The sequence below is a fragment of the Perna viridis genome, chromosome 11 (assembly GCF_037379345.1).
Source record: "Perna viridis isolate PV_CMFRI_1.1 ecotype Kerala chromosome 11, ASM3737934v1, whole genome shotgun sequence".
Lineage (NCBI taxonomy): Eukaryota > Metazoa > Mollusca > Bivalvia > Mytilida > Mytilidae > Perna > Perna viridis.
The window spans coordinates 23,875,929-23,898,995 of record NC_142455.1 but is presented as its reverse complement, the minus strand read 5'-3'; the positions used below and the strand labels follow the sequence as shown (position 1 = coordinate 23,898,995).

Genomic DNA, 23,067 nt, shown 5'->3' with positions numbered 1-23,067 from the left:
CACCTAAAAATAGTTCAAGATGTTTTAATCCCTTGTGGCAAAGAAATAAAGAAACTGAATATAATCTACACGAATGTACAATGTTTACTAGAAGTTAACTGATAAAGATTACAAAAAGTTTTGTCCCCATCGTAAGTAAAATAAATCCCAATTCATCCCATGCAGGGATGAAAACCAGGGAAAACACCTTAAGTCATATATTAAGGACACATTCCACGTCAAGCCAAAAACTGCTTTGAAGTACAGTGTGTTAGTGCCTAGGTAAAGATCGAATCTTTGTAAATACAAAAAAAAAAAAATACTATCATCAACGACTTAGCAATATCATAACTATAATAGTACCGCTTACGAATGAGCCAATTCAATGATTAAATTCACTTATTGGGTTAGTGTCGAGCTGTCCGTGCTTTGTGAAAAATATTACCGTAAAAGGACGAAAGATATCCGCACGTATTAATCCTTTACAAGTACATCTGTATTTGAAACAAACATTTCTTCGGTTGAAACATTTTGTGAATGTTTTTACAAGCTTGTGACATCGAATATCTTGATTTGATAATTTTTCGGTTATGTAATTATAAAGACGCCATTCGTTAAAATCCGAATCATTGTTACAAATAGGAGTAAATCGAACAAATTGTGTCAAGAAATCACCATACAATGGTGACAAAGGGACGTCACCATCTAAATACGGATAGTTGACAATAGAAAGTTAATATTTTTTATCGCATGTTTTAGTATTAATTTTACCATTATCGATATAAATACAGAAATCGGAAAACGGGCATTCTTTTTTTATATCAATATAAGCTTTATTCAAAGACAATTCCTTGTCAAATACTATTTAATATTATTGGAGAAAACGTATTTCAAAATTACATTGTATTGATTTATACATATTTTGTTTGGTATCCACTCTCATGCATATTTGACAAGCTCTCCTTTTTTTCTTTCGATTAGGATGCAATATGTTAATTTCATATGAGTACTTTGATAAATGATAAAAACTGATTTGTTAGGAGCTTAATTTCTTTGACTAACAAACGAAAGGGAAAAATATAGTACACATCAAAGCATTTATTGTATACAATTAATTTGATCAGTATGAATGTTACTTATGTATATTGTTCATATTTTGATCCTCTGTTTTCTGAATCACCACTTCGATTGTCTTCAGAATGTTTGAACTAATGCGTGCACACCTGTCTTTACACTTGTTGATTACTTCTTCAATAATATCATCTTTACTGCAGTCATTTCTTTCTTGTGATAATCCAGCTAAAAGTAAGTTATAAATCCACGGTTTACATGATGATACTGCTTCACCTTTATTAAATCAAAATTAAAAAAGGTATCATTATTAAAGCTACCTGTTCAATAAATGTAAACCATGAGTTTGTTTGCGGTTGTTACAGTTACAGTTTCGCTATTTTCTAAGAATGATATATTATGCAAAACCTAAACCACCATTTCAGGAGCGCGCGATGGTCAATTCAAAACTACGTAAACGAAAAACTAAATTCATCAAAGGTATAATCAAGGGAACCAAGATTCTAGTGGTAAGTAAAAAATGTAATCAAGTGACAAAAACCAGGCATGGAAAACAAACACACACAACAAAGGACATAAAGTAACCAAAATAATACATACAAAGTAACAAATTTAACTCGGATTCCACTTAAGCCTGGGAGCGTGGACCAAGTGCATCCGAGTTGCTCATTAAAAATCAACCTTATGGCAGACAAAAGACGACAGGAAAACAAAGACACGTTGAACAAATCAGTTTCATGGTGCAAATGGAAAAAAACAACAAGAAAATACATAGAAAAACATACAATATTTCAAATTACGAAAAGCTAATATTTCGTTCTTCATTTTTTGACAATTCGAATTCTTGTATGATATATGATAAATTAGGCGTGAAGATATGAAGATATGTACAGTGGCGAACTCTTCTAACCGTTCTCAAATTATGTAAGAATCTGCCAGGATCCTATATCCTATAGCAGTAGATAGAACAGAAACCTTTACAGTGTCTGGCAGAGGCTGAACTTGAAAATGAACACAAACAATTCTAAATGACCTGTCAGGAACTGTTCCCGGTAGAAACTCTTCAGAATGACGTCAAACAGAATAGTTTTACCTGGAACAGTCCCTGCAGAGTGTGGTGACCCATGACATAATATGACAGAGTTTTTTCTAAACCATGACCGAGTCTGACAAGATGTGTCATGGGTCAGTATTGTTTTAGTATTTGGAGGTTAGATCTCTTCTAAAACAGCAAACCCTGACAGACTGGAAGACCGGTTAGAAGTGACCGCAACTGTACCAAAGCAATGCTCTCTTAAACATGGACTACTATGTAAAATTTAAAAATTTTATCAACACGTTAGGTTTGTTAAGAATTAATGCCTAATGACCATATCACTCACTCCATCTGCGATACAAATCACACGTATAAATGTATTTTAGATAGTGATTCAGAACTGTAAAGCTGCTAACCGTATATAGCTACACCCGGGTTGTTATATTATTGCCTAATCCTACATAAAACTGTTCTCTCAAAATGAGTTAAATACTGCTTATTTAGCCATAATGATTCAAACAAACCAGTGTCTTCAAACAGAGGTATAATTGAAAAGTGGACATCAACCAGTTTTAGCCGCAATGTTTTGTCTCGAAAAGGTGCTCTTATTTCCTCCTCATTTCTAATGTAAACAGGAATATTGATGTTATGAACTTCGTCCTGTCGAGAGAGGAAATGATAAAAAAAAAATAAGTGGCCTTTTTTATACTATATAATCAATACAATAGCAAGACGACGAACAAACAGATGTGTTCGATTTTAATGGAAGTTGATTAGATATACAGCTCAAAGTTAGTCGATGTATTTTAGTAATATTCTGTGTAAGAAACAGATAATGAGTGACGCGTTATTTTTTTTTTTTTGTTTTTTTTTTTTTTCTCATCTGTTGTTATTATTATTATTTTTTGTTTTGTTTTTGTTTTATTTAAGTGTTCATGAAGCGTCTATTACATAGATATTTTGTTGACTGTTTATTTATATAAGAAGTGCAGGAAAAATTCTCTTGTCATTTTTCGTGCATTTCGAAAACACTTGACTTATCAATATATTAAAAATTCAAAATTTATAAACACTTTACTGGTTGTATATGTTATATATCATTGAAATTGTCATAATCATTATTATAAGAATAATCAAGGAACCAAGGTTATAGCGGTAATCAAAAGAATGTAATCCAGGGACAAAGACCAAACATGGAAAACAGACATACACAACAAAGAACATAAAGTAACTAAAACCATACATACAAAGTAACAAAAGCAAATGAGCAACTCGGACTCCATTAAAAACTGGGAGCATGGACCAGGTGCACCGGTAAGGTTAGCGTCCTCTACTTTTCTAGAAACACCCGCTGAGTTGTATTTTTGTATTTAGGGGTCATCCCCTTATTGCATTCAATTATTTTACAACTACATGTTTGTGATCGATGTGTCTGTTATGTTGAAAGAGACCTCGGTTTCCTCGTTTTTAATTGTTATTACTTCTTATTTTTGCACCTCAAATATCTGATGATACAAGCATACCTTCGTCAATAATCCTTGATTGCGCACATCTAACAATGACAACTCCAAAATCTCAAAGATGGAGTCGCCAGGATCTAGAAATCGGACTATCAGGTAAGCCCCTGTAATTCATGGTTTCAAAAAGCTTATATTAGTGAACCACGCAAGCGTACTAATTTCTAATCGGATAGAAAACATTGTTATTCTTTACAAAATATAAATAAAATTAAATTAAAATAAATGCAAGTGCATCTCTTTAGTTCTCCCATTCTGAATGTCTATATCTACTGTTCAATGAATTGATATCATTTTGTTAAATATTGATAATAACACGGAGAACAAATAATCAAAACAATTGCCACAGTCAAGGTAGTGTCTTCTTATTTCAAATAGTTGGTCTAGAAATTGGACAAACACTTACTATATAAAGTACATGCATTTTTGTGTTGTTTTGCACCATATGACCTAATACAAAGTAATCAATTTGGGACTTGCAGATAGGACATGTTTACATTCGGGTATTAAACGAACTTATAATATCTATACTTTGTTTCGAGTATGTTTTTAGATATTAAAGAACTTTAATATTTTACAAATTTACTGAGTTATCAGTGTTCTATAATAATATTATTATGCTATGCCTATGGTGGACGGAGATCATTCTTTAATTACGGTGCACCGCCATGTTACATTTTACTACTTTTTAAATAAATAAATAAATATAAAATCGTATCCATCGACGTATAAAAAAAAAACAAAACAGTGACGCTGTACTTGCGAAAACGTCTACTTCCATGTCGGCATACTTTGTCACTTTCGTCAGATTATGTGTTCTTCTCTTACATTCTAAATATCATAGGACGTCACTGATGCTCCGTCAATATTACCTGTTTTCATTTCTTTGTATCTATTGGAGAGGAATGACGTCCAATCCATTGCTGCTTGTTTTGATATAAGTTCCTTCTCTCGCGAATTTGCACTGTACCAACCAAAGCCGTCATCTATCATTACAGCTCTGTACGTGGTGATATAGAACAGAACACTGAATTAATCTTAAATGCACATCAGTTCACGTTCGTTTTTCTTTTTTATATGTGCAATTCAAGAGGGGTTGGATTAACAAGATATTACATACATGTAAATCACCGAAAATTCACTTTTGTGCTGGTTTTGTTTTCCCTAATTTAATTGTTCAATTTAACATACTAATCATAGACAAAATTTATATACAACAAGTCTTTGTACATGAAAGAATCAAGTTAAATATGGAAAATTTGAACAGACAATATAGATGTCAGAAAAAAAACACCAATTAGACAATATAGATGTCAGGTAAAAAAACCCACCAATCAGACAATATAGATGTCAGGTAAAAACCCAACCAATCAGACAATATAGATGTCAGGTAAAAAACATTGCCATCAGAAAATATAGATGTCAGGTAAAAAAAAAAACACCAATCAGACAATAAAGATGTCAGGTAAAAACCCAACCAATTAGACAATATAGATGACAGGTAAAAAAAAAACACCAATCAGACAATATAGATGTCAGGTAAAAAAAAAACATCCATCAGACAATATAGATGTCTTTGTAATATTTAATCTTTACACCACTGTAAATATTTAGAAATTCACCATAAGCATGTGAACAAAATTAAGGACTTTGACAGAGTAATATACATGTATAACTAAAATGGTCATTTGCAGTATACATTGAATTATTAATTGTTTTCCAAAATGAAACGAAAAATCTCGTATATCTTCATTTATTTTGATTGTATGAATATTGATTTTGCATCGTCAATATGTACAAAACGTTGTATCCCTTGATATTTAAGCATTCCTTTCGTTTCATCAGGATTGTATAGTCACTTTTCATAAAAGCAAGACATTTACTGATCCACGTATTGCCTCATATGTCAAGCCGACCAATCACACATCAGGATAACCTGGCTTGTTTCAAACTAGTAGAATATACATGTGTACTCACTTGGATAAGAAAACCGTAGCATACGTGCTAAATCCTATATCGACTGTACCTTCTGATAAGCACTGTTCATACATGTTGTGTGCATTCATCAATATATGTACTTTAAGTCCATTGTTTTTTAAAGCTAATAAAAATATACAGAACTAAATAATTACCAAAAGTCTCCATACAAACTTTTAAATGATAAAAACAATTTTAATTGAAATAAGCTTTCGGTTTGGCAAAATCTATTCCAGCAAGATAACTAACCTTGTAAATCGAGCATAATACTGTCATCCTATCAATTCGGTTAATTTATAAGTAATAAATTCAACGATTTATTCCTACTTCGAACAAATAATATGGAAGCAGCCTTAAGGGAAATGGTAGGGATTTTTTTTTTCAATTATTGCCAAATTAAACATTCAAACCGATTTGTTGTTTTTTGTAGAGTACATGTTCATGTGCTCACTTTGTTGAAACGGTCCTGAAATATTTCCTTATTCGTTGTGCTTTTTACATAACATCTGCATCTGCAATCGTCAATTAAATACATATTCTCCTTCACTGATGAGTGGTTTAAATCATTTTTCCACTCAAGATGCTTAGAATGCAAGTTTCAGCAATCAAAATAAAATCTCAATTTTACCATAGAGAGTGGGGAAATAATTTAAATTCAAAATAGACTGGTAGATAACTCGTTTATGTCACGAAATGTATAGAAAACTCGAAAATGCTAAATATCGGGAAAATTCTAAGGAAATTTAATCACTGCCGGTGGTTAAAAAGTTACGTGCATTTTAATTCGCTGTTTAAAATTTTATTTTGTTTAGTATAAGGAATTTTTTTTGTTTTTTGTGAGTAGCTGTGTCTTTCATGTAAATGTGAGCTTTTGTAAAATGTATAACTTTTTAACTTTTTTAACATAAACTTCAATATTAGGTAAAAAAGGGTTTGTCTTATGACATTCCATATATTGCACTCATTGTTTGGATGAAAGAACTCAAATTGATTATTTTTTGGGGCATTTTATCAAATTTTCTTTCATAATAAAAAAAAGTAACTTACATTTGACTCTTTTGTTAATTGCATTAAAATCATTTTCAGGTAAATCATTGTACAAAATAGTCAGGTCGCACGGATAACCAGTGGTCTTCAGAAAATCTGAATATGAATGGAGGACAAAATGCATGAAGAGTTAAATGTTTACTGTATCATGGATATGAAGCCATATATCAATGAAATGAAATATATATATATATATCTCACACGAGAGCTTCTCCGGTAGTGGGATATATATTTTACCAGCTCTGTTTTGCACTTGACTTGATTACGGATCGGATTAGTGTTCGATAATTTTGTTGTTACCTTTATTTAATAAAATATCACCCAGGATAACTTCAATTAAATAAGTAAAACAAAAATAAAACAAAAAAACAAAAAACAAATATATATTAGAGTAGTGTTGAAATATTTGATTGCCATATTCTTTATATAATTGAAAAGAAATGATCTAGACTATACGGTCAAGTCATGAGTAGTAATAATAACGCTAGAAAAATGAACTAAATGCAATTGATAGCTTACCGATAAATGTTTGGAATAATTCGAGACTGTCTCCTCCATCACAGGTCCCGTAGTCAGCAATAAACATACTGTTTGGGTTCATTTGCTTTAGTTGTCCTTACATAATATCAATACATTTTACTCATTAGAGAACAATTGAAGAATTTCTAAACAAATTCATTCTGTAAAACATTTTGTTAAATACATAAAATATTCTTTTCTCAGATAAAAGAGAAAAGGTGTCAAATTTATCTGTAGACTTAAAATATAGTTCAACTTAACGTAAAGTATTATTGTTGCCTTATAAATGATTAGATGCACATCTTAACCTAAAGTAGGTCATATGTTGAATAATTAACGAAGCGCACTGCAAGTAGGATTAACATTTAAAACACTGTCTAGATAGAAATAATGATATATTTGTTATCATTTTAATCATTTATTTCCGTAAAATAAAACCCGAACTATATGTTTTATTATTATTATTAATATTATTATTATTATTATTATTATTATTGAATGCCTCTCTGTGTAATATAAAACAAAGCTGTTCATTTATTTAACACCAATTGATAACACCGAGGAAGGCTCATTCAGTGTTAGTTCAATGCAAAATATTGGAAACTTACTGGATATCAATGCATTATAATAATTCCATCTTTCTTTTAACAACTGTGCATGACATCTTGTTACATAGTTGTCGTAGTTTGCATATGAATGAATACTGTTCCCATGAAACATTTCTGAAGTCATAGATACAGACACAAATGCAAAAATTATTCGAACAATCCTGTTGTCTTTATAAAAAAAAGAATGCTATCTGAATTTACATCCGACACAAATAAGCAACTGGATTATATTAGCTAATAATGGGCCTTACTGCGCTACATGCTGAAGAGGAAATTATTTTCTGCTTTTTTATACCAAATATATGTAAGCGTCAACATACTAAGGTCAATGACCGATTATCTTTTTATTTGTCTGAACGAATTTCTTTGTCATCGTTATTCAGTGACCAATGAGTATTGATTGCACGCTTTTAGTTGCTGATCTGAGGTTGATACATGTTGTTTACATACATGTAAAGAGTACACCCAAGTGCACATCAAAAAATAATGATAATACTTAAGTGTAAGTTTTTGCAAGAATAAAGCAAAATGTGAAAATTCAGAAATTCCATGTCATAAAAACCAACTGATCTGACAATATAATTTAACTCGAGGATGTTTTCTCTATTTGAAAAAAAAAAGAATTATTTGATCTCTGCATCATTCAAAATTGTTTCAACAGAATGTTAGAGAATTAGTTTTTTGACAGAATTATCTGCCCTTGAAATGTTATTTACACTGAATTTCAATGATGTTACTCAGTTTACCAAAATGATATGCAAAAGCTTGCCCTTTTCCCCTGATTTTGTTGAGCAAATACATGTAAAGGAAAACTATTAACCAAACTTTACATCAAACGTGATGACTTTTCATTCAGAATTGTCAACTTTCCTTTCATCTGTGGCAACATCCCTTCGGCGCCTGCGTATGGAGTGTTCATATCACAATTCATACTTTATGCCATAGCTTGCCGAAACTACACAGACTTTTTGTATCGCACTAGAACTCTAACAAATAGGCTTCTGGAACAGGGTTATGTTGCTACAAGATTGAAGTCATCATTACAGAAGTTTTATGGTCGTCATCATGAACTCGTGGATTGTTATGGTGTATCCATCTGCACCATGAAAACTGATTTATTCTACGGATCATAGTTTTCCATTTCTCGTTTGTCTACCTCGGACTTTTTATGAGCAACTCGGCGGGTGTTTCTAGAAAAGCAGAGGACGCTTACCATACCGGTGCACCTGGTCCATGCTCCCAGTTTGTAGTGGAGTCCGAGTTGCCCACTTGCTTTTGTTGCTTTGTATGTATGATCTTAGTTACTTTTTGTTCCTTGTTGTGTATGTCTGTTTTCCATGTCTGGTCTTTGTCCCTGGATTGTATTCTTTTGATTAGCTCTATAACCTCGGTTCCCTTGATTACCCTTACACAGACTAACGAATATTCCTTTGACGAAATTGCGATTAACGATAGACATTATTTATATCACCTTGGACTTTTTGTAGAGTACAATGTTTTCAGAGTTTATGTTGTTATATCAAAGCTGTTTTGTTTTTAAATAAAGGCCCACAATTATGATCTAACCTGTTTTAACTTTACTTTGAGATGAAAATTACTCTAAAAACACAAAATTAGAAAGAAACAAGCTTTTTAGGGTATCCGTTGTTCTGTTTCCCTTTTATTTTTTAGAAAAGGTCAGATGAATCAGCCAAAGTATTCTTGAAGGAACTCTGATAATTTTTGAACAGGGGATTTCGCCCGAGTTGCTCATTTGTTTTTGTTGCTTTGTACGTATTATTTTGCATAGTTTTATTTTCGTTGTTGTGTTTGTCTCTTTCCATGTTTAGTCTTTGTCTCTTGATCACATTCTTTTGATTTCCACTAGAATATTGGTACCATTGATTACTCTTTCATATAACCTTATAAAGATAAGAAATATTTCTAAATTTGATTCCCGAGGATTTCTAATTCAAATACTAAGAACATATTTGTTACATGTATCATAACTTTAATTTGCTTTGGGTTATTCGAATTGCACGTTTATGACGCTACACCACCAAACTAGGTTATACAAAATAACATGGTTTGCGAAACAAAGAGTGCAACCGATCGGAAAGCTTTTTTTTCAATCAACAAAAAAACATTGTAGCATTGATTATCCAGAATTTCTAGTTTTTACTTTGTACGCACATGCAAAGCGATAAATTTATCAAACCACAATCGGTACATGTATACACACTAGAAATGTTGTATGTTTGGTGTATATTATTCTTGGCATACAACAGAGGATATGCAAACATAATCGAATACAAAAACGAACTTACCCGTTTCGCTTAATTTTGTTTTAATCAAAGGACTCATTATATCTTTTTAAAAACTAAAACCAACAATGTAAGTATCACACCTAAATAAACCAGGCAACTGCAGACAATCTAAAGAAATCACTATTTACCTTCAAAATAATTTTGAATAGATAAAAACTTATGTTGCACAGTCTTTCCGATTGATGTTATAAATTGCGGATATTCAAATTCGAACACGACATGACTAAACTTGATACGTGTGACGTAGCATGGTTTCAGACCATGAGAAATATAATTCTGGAAGATGCATTTTCATTCTTAACTGTCATTTTAAAGCCTCAGTGTAAATTGTTTTTCATGGGACCCCAAAGTAATATAATAAATAAATGAAGCACCTTTGTTGTCTGAGAAAATTTTCTCAAATATACACATACGTCACTGTTTCGTGAATATATATTATTCAAGGTTTTCGACAATAATTATGAATATCAGATATATTATTCTATCTGACGCCGATCTCAACTTGGAGTGACTTTTCGTCCAGTGATATATCTAGTTCTTAAGTTGTGTACGTCATAGCGTTTAATAGTTACACGGGTATCAAGTGGTCACCGAATGTTGTTCAAGGATTTGTAGTCTGCAAAGTAAAACTTTTAGCCATAACATATTGCTAATATTAAAACACCTTGTTATGTAAATACTGGTTACATATAGAACAAAATGTACTAAGGACATATGTTTAATGCATTATTCGTATGCTCAATACTATGAATTAGAGGGTCTAAACATGACAGGTTCACTGTTCTGACTAAACCGCTAGTTATAATGGTTAATGCTTATATTTGATGGTTTCTTGTGTGGAACAATGCGTCCTATCTTGAATAAAGATGAAATACAGCGTACATTTTAAAGCTTTATAGCTCTTGAATCATGTTTTTTTCAACATTAGATACATGCCCATTTCCTATAAGAAATTTCATATTCTTAAAAAAATACCAATTTCATTTCAATATTATGAAATTGACAGCATAATTCATGCATTTGTAAATATTACAAAATACCCATCTCGCTTAATGACAAACCAATTCCCAACAGCTAATTATATATATGTTAAATTCAGTCATAAAATTTGAATGATAACGTGTTCATCTAAGTATTCACGTGGTAATCACGCTATTATTTAATCTCATCAGTCGGACGATAACAATATTATAGGTAGAAATTGTGCTTTGATTGTTTAATAACATACATAGGTCATTGTTCTATCGGACACCGACCTCATCTTGTTTATCTATTCCAGCTTTTTATCTCCCTTGAAGTATGAACTGATATTTTTGCAGACAATACTGTTTTGAAAATTAATTTGACTACAAATACTTATAAATGTATTGTAAAGTATGGTAATCGTTCTGTTGGAACGCATTTACGGCATTTAAAGACTTACAAACAAGATTTGATCACTATTTAAGAAGCTGCCAAATCAGATGCCTTATTCCCCACTTGGAGCCCGACTTACCCAAGATAGGACATCTTATATTTTAATTCAAATTGTCTTTTTGTGGTAATAAACATTATAGTTAAATTAATTAAATATCTCCTATTCAACCACCAAATATTGGAGAGACCTATTATGTATACATATCGTGATGTTTTGAAAATGCAATAGATACATGTACTCTTATATCCTCGTCCTTTACCCATTGATGGTGTTAGTTTACTTATTAGACATAAAGTGTAACTTATCCAAAGATTAGATACATATTTTTAATGCACAACGGATAATATTCACGCAGCCTGGGGGTTAGAAAGAAGAATGGAAAACAATGTAAAAAAATTAAAAAATCATTATTGATATTATTATTGAAAATTGAAGATTAGCATTGGACCTCTTAATTATTTATTTCGTTCTGTTTCAATGAGCATCAGAATCAAAATCAATGTGCAAGAACTGCCCATACATGTGTAGTAGTCTACCATGGTAGGTCTGTGTATTTCTGTTGAAAGTTGCTGTAACATTTACCCTAACTTTAAAAAAAAAGGTGAACAAATATGCATCATATTCACACAAGTGTAAAACATGAATAAGCTTGGCCGTTCATCGAAATAATGTTAATACAGTCCCTGTATGGTATAAACTTCCCACTTGCATCATACCCCATTGCCCCATCCCCCATTGCCCCATCCCCCATTGCCTCATTACCTTATTCCCTATAGCTCCATTTTCCATTGCTCCATTCCCCATTGCATTTATTTCCCGTTGTCAAATGCCTTTCCCCATTCCGAAAAGAAAAAGTAAAGTAAATGTTTTATCAAAAACATACAATGGATAAGGATGCAAAAAGTTTTGAACAATCAATATTGATTTTAGAATCTCGCCGACGAGTTCGAGAATTACTGAAATCACGCGATATTTGCATTGTTTACATCTATTATCGACACTCCGAGCTGCATGAGGAACAATCATGCAACATATTCTTGAAAATATAGATATATGTATACATTGTGAATGAATTTGATTTCTAAAATTATTCTTAAAAATATTAAAATTGTCCAGATAAGGTATTTGTTGATTGTTGTTATACATATGTATCAAACCAAATTTTTGAACAATTTTTAAAATTTTAATTTTTTTTTTAGATATTTAAATGAGTGCCAACACTTACAATGACCTTAATGGTCTTAACTAACTGTCTTAAATGTTAAAATTGTTAAAATTGGTCCAAAATTATTGTTAAAAATATTTAAAAATGGCAATATTAGTATCCGGTTGGTGGTTGCGAAACTCATATTTCAGTCAAAAATCTTCAAAAAGACATATTTTGCAAAGTGTATGTGTGAGAACAATTTGAATATACCTATTGGTCTATGTAGATTGTAAACAATGTTAAAGATATCTATATTATTAATCTGTTGATTCCATTTCAGACCAAATTCTTGAAAATGAGATATTTTTTTTTGCAAATTGAATGAGTGCGGACACTTGAAATTACCTTTATGGTCTTATATTATGGTTTAAAACGTTAAAATTGTCATAATAGGCATCATATATTTGGCTCTGACATATTGATTTCAGTTCAGTTACTTAAAAATGACACATTTCTGTATATTGTTAGGATGCGAACAGTTTTAATTTTAATAATGGTATAGAATTCTCTTATAAAATATTAAAAACGGCAATAATGTTATCCTTTTCGAGGTTGCGACGAAGACATATTTCTGCCAATTGAAAACTAAGGGAATAAACATTTTATTATTTTTTTAAAATGGTTATTGCTTAATGTGTTTAATTTGTCAATATTAAAATCATACGAGTGTCTCCGACACACAATTATTTCAGTATAAATTTAAAAAAAAAAATTACGTTTAGAAATCCCACTAAAAAACTGGGAGCATGGACCAGGTTCACCGGTAGGGTAAGCGTCCTCTGCTTTTCTAGAAACACCCGCAGAGTTGCTCATAAAAAGCCAATTGACCAATCAAAATTATTCCCTCGCCCCATTCAACTATTCATTTACCCCATTCCAAATGCAACATTACCCATTGCCCTATTACCCATTGCCCCATTCCCCATTGCCCCATCCCCCATTCCCCATTGCCCCATACCCCATAAAATGGGAAGTTTATCCCATACAGGTACTGTATCACTGAGCATTTTACAATTTTTAAACAAAGCATGTGATATCAAAAACAAGTAATTAAGGGGCCGTAGAACACTCCCTTCTGTTGAATATGCAAATGGTTTTATCCCCTGAGAGATCTCGTGTTACATTTGTACAATGATACTGGCTCGTCTCACCATTGCTTTCATAGCTTTAATATTACATTGTAGTAACATTTTTATAATGTAGCTAAAAATGTATGGTATGATACAACATGACTGCTTAAACTAACATGTATATATTGGAATATTTAATAAGACACTGATATACAGAAATCGAACGATGCAAATCAGATTCACAATACAGAAGAGTTTGAATATTCTTGTGTGTTGTGTCTTCATATCAGAAGAGCTATTGTCCGATATTTCATGCAAAAGGCGAATACCAAATCTTATTCATGATATATTATTTCGTAACTCTGTTTTTACGTTCACAAAATATGACAGTTTTCCAACAGAAACCGCCCATTGGTACCTTCCATACTTACGTGCATTAAGAAGGTCGGCATTTCTGAAAATGAAACATTTCTCCCTATCACACCGACGTGCAATGTAGAATCAGACTAATATTCATAGCAAGAAGGGGATTTCAGACAGCATCCCTCTGAACGAAAAAAAGGCAAAACATAAAAACAAAATGCAAAAAAATAAAACAAAAACAAAACAAGTACTATCTTTAAAAACGATAGCCGACGCAGTAAATATTATTTCTAAGTTTCTACATTTCTTTCAAGAAAATAGCATATGGTACGCAATTTCAAATTTTCGATACAGATTTTTTTAACGCCACAATTGGGAAACAGAGTTGCGATCAGGTGACTTGCATTTCCATAGAAGAGCGTCCTTAAGGTCAAAGGGTAAAAAACGAAACTATATAGACTGCGTCGGAAAAAAAGGGGAAAAAGACGTCGAATTAAACAAAGACCATTGTCATCTAAATTTAAAACAAATCGTGTTCGGATCTTAATTAATCAATTTTGATAACAGTTTATAGTTACAGCCTCGTAACATCGACGAGATGACAAATCAAAATTGTATTTTGCTAAAAGTTTGAAAAAGTTTCTCTGGATTATTGGCCCTCTGTGATCTGGTCTCATTGTTTTTTTTTTTATAAAAAAAGAATAAAACTTCAGTTACCGATGTTAGGAATGAATGTGTCAAGCTAGATCCTTTAATATCAGTGTCCAATATAGCTATATAGTTGACTATTTTTCGTTAAACAGTCTTATTTTATACATCGCATTACTTTAATATTGTTACTATATATGTAATGTGAATGGATACCTTTTTTTTTCATTTCCTGTTACTACATCCCTGGGAAGGAAGATTTTTATTGCAAACAGGGACCCTGATATTGGTTCACTTGGGAATTGTTAATACAAAGTGAGTACGAAATAATCAATTTTAAAATTATAAGAAACAAACAGAAAACAAACAAAAACAAAACAAAATGCAGGTGCTAAAAGAAAGTTGACAATTCTGCAGTATCCTTTATCTGATGTTCTTTGGGGTAGATGCGATGTATCAAATCCCTGAATTTAGGATTGTTTAATGATAATACTTAATCTGCATTGGAAACTGAGCTGTTTGAATTACGAAAAATATTGAATGAATGCTACTATAATGTTTGCACTAATTGTAGAACAGATGTCGCCCGCCTGTGTACTCTGTCGGACCTACAAATACGGAAGGGAGGTTTCAAGGATTTACAAATAATTTCGATATGTTTAATGATGTAATGGGTTGCTTCCACATGGATAGGAATATGGTCTCCATACATGTGCATGTATTTTGCGAGAAGTTCCCGGAAGTTTACTATTTAGCTATATTGTACCGATATTTGAAAGAGTAATCAAGGGAACCAAGGTTATAGGGTAATCAAAAGAATGTAATCCAGGGACAAAGACCAGACATGGAAAACAGACATACACAACAAAGAACATAAAGTAACTAAAATTATACATACAAAGTAACAAAGTAAATGAGCAACTCGGACTCCACTAAAAACTGGAAGCATGGACCAGGTGCACCGGTATATAAAACACCGAATTGGGTACAGCTTTACACTATTGTAAAATAAGGTTATGTTATTGGTAGTTTACTGTATGCGCTATGGTATTTACATTTTCATTTTTATTTTTGCCAAGGACGTGGTGTCGATGATCGGCATAATGGTATTATTCAAGTGACTTCTAACTTATTCCACGGTGTATTATAAATGTTTAGAAAGGAAACCCACAATTTGTTAAGTATTCAACAACGCATTAAACGCGAGAAAAAAAAACACGGGATAAACCAGTATAAAAATAGTACAAATGAACGCAATCGGTTCTTATTTAGACAATATATTACTATATTCGAATAAGTTATAAGTTATAGATATCCAATTTAAAAAAGAATAAATCAAGACGGTAGAAAATGCCTGATTAAACGACAAAAAAGTTTAGTCAGTTCAAAAATGTCTTATTAAACGCAAAAGAAAGTAATTTTAATCAGTCCAAGATTAAACGCAAAATATGTTTAGAGAGATAAAGGATACTACAGACACTGTGAAGTCAGCCTCATATTTTGAACTACACTTAGAAATCGATAAATCGATGGTAAAGGAAAACTATTGACCAAACTTTACGACAAACGACGACTTTTCATTCAGAATTGTCAACTTTCCTTTTATCTGTGGCAACATCCCTTCAGCACCTGCGTATGAGTGTTCATATCACAACTCATACGTCATGCCAGAGCTTGCCAAAACTTCGCAGACTTTTTGTATCAGGCTAGAATTCTAACAAATAGGCTTCTGTAACAGGGTTATGTTGCTACAAAATTGAAGTCATCATTACAGAAGTTTTATGGTCGTCATCATGGACTCGTGGATCGTTATGGTATATACATCTGCACCATGAAAACTGATTTATTCAACGTGTCATAGTTTTCCTTTCCTCGTTTGTCTACCCCGGAAATTGAAATTTTATGAGCAACTCGGCGGGTGTTTCTAGAAAAGCAGAGGAGGATTACCTTACTGGTGCACCTGGTCCATGCTACTAGTTTTAGTTGAGTCCGAGTTGCTTATTTGCTTTTGTTACTTTGTATGTATGATTTTAGTTACTTTAACCTAAGTTCCCTTGATTACTCTTTTAGACAGTAAACTTTTTCAAACTCAGTCCGTTTGTCAGTTATTATTAGTAACATATGGATAATATCAAATGTCAAAAACGATGGACTATATTGGACGGACGGTTGTTGTCGTTGTTTTTTTTTTTGTTTTTTTTTTTTTGTTTTGTTTGTTTGTCTGTTTTGTTTTGTTTTTTTGTTTTGTTTTTTTTTTGTTTTTTTTTATTATACAGTAGTGACAATTTGCTTAGAGTCGATTATCTTTTAAGCTAACTCTTCAGACGTCAGCTAAAATCCTAAAGTTCTTATGATTTCACTTCTCAGTTTATTTACTCCGAACGAGGTCAATACAATTCAAAAATGGAATTTACATAGCAAATGCGTTTAACGAAACATGCTTTTGTGTTTAAACTTCAAGTTTGACAGCAGTCTGTTGCGTTCCAATTTGATGGGAAAAAAGTTAAGAGAAACCTTTTTTTCACCAAATGCTCTGCAACATCTTATAATCGTGAAAGAAAGGTAGAATTGTTTGCTTTTGTCTGAAATTGAATGTAAACACATTCTACTCGATGCTCATCCAATCGGTCTGAATATTGCATTGTTGGTAAATTGACATTTTTAGAGTATAATTTAACCCAAAAAGTTAACTTTATATACAATCTTATTAATGCAAGCATGATAAGAAGGCAAATACATAAAATAATCCTCTTTAAGGTTACCTTGATCATTATTTATGAAGACATACAATCAAGCGGCTTTTTACAGTGTCATATAAGAACATATTCTACACATTGGAGATATATAGATTCTCCTTCAGTCTTTCCAACAACTTACAACATCTTACAACTATAAACATGGTAAGCTTGGTAAGCGTTAGAGATTTCACGCGATATTTCAATCTCCCGCCACTTGGCGGTAAATCAAATTTTTAATCACTCGCTCGTGCGGTGTGACTGAAGACTAAGAATGGGAGAAATTGGTGAAATACACAGTCAAGAGTCGTAACGTGAAGAGTGCACTATATGGCAATGTCGAGATGGACGAAATATCTCACTCTAGGAATGGTTAGCGGAAAACCAAATATATCAGTTAATGTTTAGATAAAATGTGAAGGTACATAAGAATTTTTAAGGTCAAGTACATAAAGTTCGTACATGTTATGAAAAGCAGCCGATTCTACTGGTGACATAGGAAAAATGAAAATAGGCAAATGTAACGGGAATATGTAATAATCAGAAATTGCCTGTTTTTCTCATTTATGTATTAGTACTTGGTATACAGGCGTTTCGTATTCGTATTCGTTTTATTTTTCGTTACATAAGACAGACATATGTCTGATCTTTTTCACACCAATTATTATATTGTTAAAATTTGATACTCACAGATTGGAACAGTTAAAATAACTAAAAATGAAATTTTAATTCCTTGTTTAAAGAGAAATTCCGTTCAGAAATTGATTTAAGCGCACGAGAGTTCCTTGTTGGTCATTACGGAGATAAGGAATTATGTTTATAGAGGATAAATTGTATTTTTACGACAAACAAAATGTCTCAATCGTTCTGTTCTGAAAAGATTCAAGGATTAAATTAACAAAAAACATTATTATATACAAAGTAAATAAGTGTTGAGAATGACCTGAACCAGCTAGAATCATCTACATTATAAATCATCTCTGATTCTACAGTTACCTATAATTAAGGAGTTTCAGTAAGCATTTTGAAGATCTTCAATATAAACCCATGAATCCAATAAAGATCTAGTACAAACTACGCTAAGGATAGGAAACAAAAAAAAACAAAAAAAAAACAAAAACAATACCAAAAACAACTGAGTGTTACAGAAGAGAATTGAACGAATATTAATTAAATGACACCAGAGGAAGATAATGCTGATGCATCAAGTATGGACACAGAAGATAGTATTCTAGAAGTGACATTTTGTATCAAAACAAACGTTGAGATGACATTTGAAGTCAAATTGTATTCGATGCAGTTACGATGAAACTTTTGTTCTCAAACAAAATAGCACGTACAATGTACTACACCAAACTTGACGGAAAAGGAGAGACGAGGAGACCCCGTCATTTTGTCAGGTTATATTTCAGAGTATAGATTTCTTTCGACCCAGAGCAAGACAGTAGGTACTAATAGAAGAAAACTGACAAATGTCCATGTCAAAAGAAAGGTAAAGGTTATGACAGCACGATATAAACCTAACGTTGAGAATTTCTTTGAAAGATCATGCTATAGCACAACATTGCCAGGGATAAAAAGATAAACAGTTAAAACGGCAGTGAGGCAAAGACATATCTTGCGCGATAACATAAAAATGTCAGGAACCTGCTTTTACAAGTTAAGGTTCTCCGATGTAACTTCAGCAGAAATTGACAATGCAAATGCAATAGACACCAGAAAGTGTCATTTAAGTAACAAAAAGAAAAAAATAAATACTGAACAACCTATCTCTAGGACTAAGAATTTCAAAGGACCAAAATGTTACAAAGGCCTATGATACAAACGATCATATGCTGAAAATGATACAAGATCTAAGAGTAACAGTGATCAAATTTCTAAACTGAATTAGAGTACAAGATATAAACAAGCTACGCTGTAACGAAATACAAGAACACGCAGAGAAGCTTTTGTAACTTCTACAGAAGCTATATAAGTTATGACAGTATGCAGATAGTATGTAGATAGCTATTCAGTATAGTAAAATGTACAAACTAAGTGGAAACCTTCCCTAAAAGGAGATAATGGTCTGGTTAGACAGATGCGTGTCGTCCGAGGATATACATGGTGCGTATTGGGACGCAACGATTATATCACTTCACACAATGAGAGTCTGATGCAACAGTGTCAGAAAAAAGCACCAGCGTTCAAATTTTTGTTCTTTTTCTGACACTTTGTCACTTGACCCCAATGTAGTGTACACACATCTTGAAAACAGAAAACCCGAACTTTCGGATTAACCACTACCGCAGCAAGTCACCAACTTGATTTTACAGATAAAAGGCAATGTTCCAGTATGTCCAAATTAATGCAGAAGAGTGTGGTACGAACGCACATTGAAGTTTTCTATCGAAAGCGGGCATGGCAAAGTGCTAGATAAATATCCAAGTTTGTCTGTCAAAAAGTGTTAAAAGCGTGCTGCACCGAGACAATAAAAAAGGTGAAAGATAAAGACAAGTTTTCAGTATATTTGTTACAAGTACATTTTAATGATTTTATGTCCTCGTCTCATGACATTATAACATATTGAGAGTCAGATACATGTATCATGTACAATACTTATAGGTCATTTCCATTCAATACACGGAAATCATTAAAGTCATACATAAACATTTTGATATATCCTCATGTATCTATTGTTCCAACTATATTCTTAAACATGTTATAGTACTTTGGTCCTTGTATGTTCATGACCAATATATTATTTTTATTTACTGAAGCATACAGTCACATTACATTATGTTATCACGAAGTATTCTATATGTTTAGAGAACAATACAAAGAGTTAAAAAATGATTTAAAAAAAAACACTTTAACTCGTTTGATATATTTCAACTTTGCGATGTTGAGAACAACGCTCAGTAAAATATGATCATTGATAAATGAACTATCCGTACATTATATTGTATGAAACATTGATATGTCTTTAAAACATGCACTACCAATTAAATTTTGTTAAACATGAAATGGGTAGTTATTATTACCCAAGTTTATTTTAGATCTCAACATTGATTTCTGATAAATTATATATGTGTTTGAGTTAGTTATTCAATGCAAATTTCTCCTTCGTTGGCTGTACGTTTGTCATACATGTAGCACTTATTATATCAACCAACTGTCAATCAACATTCAAACAATATGTCAAGCATTAAAATGATGACGCTTTCAGGGTGTAAGTGAGGGCTAACAAACAGTAGAGTTGAGTTCATCAAACTAATGGGCAATCTATAGCAGTAAAATGGTCAGTTTTAAATCCGTCAAGAATTTTTTACACGAAATGTATAGCGAATTAGCCTTCAATTATTTTATTTTTTGTAATTGTCAACATCTACCGTTTACATTTCAAGCTAAGTTTGAACCAATTAAAGTACAATTTTAACATTATCGAAATCAACTATTGACATTTAAAGTAAAATAGACCCTTTTGTGCTAACGTTGGTGTAGTCGATGAGCATGCGAAGAGCATGCTCAATATACACTTACGCGAGGAAAATTCTTTTGTTCTACCCAAGCTCTACCTCGCGGAAGTGTATATTGAGCATGCTCACCAACTTACCACAAATGGGTTTATTGGAATCAACATCAAATAAGAACATTTCAAACAACATTTCAATTAGCAGTTATTTCAACCATTGTATTTTACTTCAATTATATATTATAGAACGACATCTCAGCTAAAATTTATGTCTGATTCGTGTTTTTATGCGCATTCTTGTTCAATCATTTATCAAAGTGTTCATCATTCTTACAAGATATTACTGTTAACACAATTGTGATTCGATTAATCAGGAACCCCAAATAGTTTGAACATTTGAAAAAAGTTTTAAATGCGCCTTTAACTAGATTTAAAAGATACTGTTTCGGCTTCTGGAAAAGGGTTACATTGCTACAAGATTGAATTCATCACTACAGAAGTTTTATGATCGCCATCATGAACTCGTGGATCGTTACGGTGCATCCATCTGCACTATAAAAAACTGATTTTTTCATCGTCATAGTTTTCCGTTCCTCTTTCGTCTACCCCGGATTTGATTTTTTATGAGCAACTCGGCGGGTGTTTCTAAATTCTAAAAAAGCAGACCCTAACGGTATACCTGGTCCATGCTCTAAGTTTTTAGTCGAATCAGAATTACTTTCTTTTGATTTCCGCTAGAACCTTTGTTCTCTTGATTACTCTTCCAATATATGATAAATGGGCACCATCGTCAGAAAACGGTTCCTTGTGTTTACTCTCAAAAACAAGATAACAAATAACATACCAACCTTTTTTTCAATATATATAAATATATTTATGACGGCAAGCCTCTATTAATTATCTTTCTTGTAGTTTCCATTTTTATAATATCTCCAATTTAGTCTAATTAAAATGCTAGACCAATCAATACGCTGCAGGAATCATATTTAAAATGATTGCTATTGTGAATTGAATCTGATGAAGTACGTCTCCACAAGGAGTCTATCAAATATCATTACCTCCACGACGGATGATTACAGCAGAAGGGAAGCCTCTTAGTCTGGTCATGCTAAACATAATATCATTAATCGCAACCCATTTAATCCTTTATCTTCCTATTCATACTGATTTTAAACCCATTAAAAAAACTAAATAAACTCTTTATAACGTGAGCGCACAGTGGAACCATTATTGATAAGCCAACAATCCATTTACCTTTTAACAGTCCTGAAATAAAGACAATATCAAATTTATATTTAGTGCTGTGTATATGCAGATGGCTGTTTACTGACTTCTCTATAAAAATATTTTCGTCACAGTCATTTGCAAAGTACTCAGAAACTGTCTAAATACGGAGCAAATATGTTATATAATGATATGGGTTTAAACATTTAAACGAAAATACTTTTTCAATATTGCCGAAAATTAATTATGTAGTGAAGCCCTTATTATATTTATGACAGAAAAGCGGTCCATTGCCGTTTTGTTTAATTATAAATGATTACTGAATAATTGTATGAGGCTTATATTTCTATTTGTACCTGAATATATACTCAAGGTCACTAATCTATACAAATGGTCTGTATATTAATATGGAAAATTCGAATAAATTGTGACATCTGATCTAAAAAAAATACACGATTATCATTAGTTGCAGTCCTACAGTTAGGCAATCCCATAGAAAACTCGGAGAACAATGAAAAGGCTGCTTGAAAAATCTAAATATTAAAGCCCTATTGATAAATGATCACTTCTGAATTTATCATTCTGGAAAAAAAAAAACATTTGTGCCTGAAGTGATAGATTGCATATAACCGTGCCTCTTATCTAGTCTTCAAAACAAGATATTGTGTATCATACCCAAAATAAAATACTTATGCACGAATTGAACGATTTTACGATTGAGTGTGGATATCCGTTTGTGAACATAAAAGCTCTATCATTTATCAAATCACTAACTCACAGAACACGACATTCGTCTATTAAATGATGACGTCATCAAAACGTTTATTTTAATCTCAAATACTACACTGATATATGTTCCAAATACTCCAATGATGTATGTTTCATATAT

The 23,067-nt window shown here is 32.1% G+C and overlaps 1 protein-coding gene across 6 annotated transcripts; it reads right to left on the bottom strand.

Annotated features, from left to right (window-relative positions):
- Positions 1-1,057: 1,057 nt before the first annotated feature.
- On the bottom strand, positions 1,058-22,128 carry LOC148603447 (uncharacterized). Of its 6 annotated transcripts, none has more exons than XM_088553458.1 (9): positions 22,013-22,128; positions 7,755-7,868; positions 7,147-7,242; positions 6,628-6,723; positions 5,581-5,704; positions 4,476-4,603; positions 3,610-3,710; positions 2,611-2,746; positions 1,058-1,278 (listed from the first exon to the last, which is right to left on the bottom strand). In XM_088553458.1, exons 1-9 carry the CDS (start codon positions 22,068-22,070, stop codon positions 1,112-1,114), a joined length of 1,020 nt encoding a protein of 339 aa, XP_088409584.1. In that variant the 5' UTR covers positions 22,071-22,128; the 3' UTR covers positions 1,058-1,111. The 6 variants fall into 6 exon arrangements, with proteins under 6 accessions (XP_088409584.1, XP_088409582.1, XP_088409585.1 ...); XM_088553456.1 differs by having other exon boundaries at positions 1,058-1,326; positions 22,013-22,127; XM_088553459.1 differs by lacking the exon at positions 22,013-22,128 and adding an exon at positions 21,803-22,006 and having other exon boundaries at positions 1,058-1,326.
- Positions 22,129-23,067: the final 939 nt, after the last annotated feature.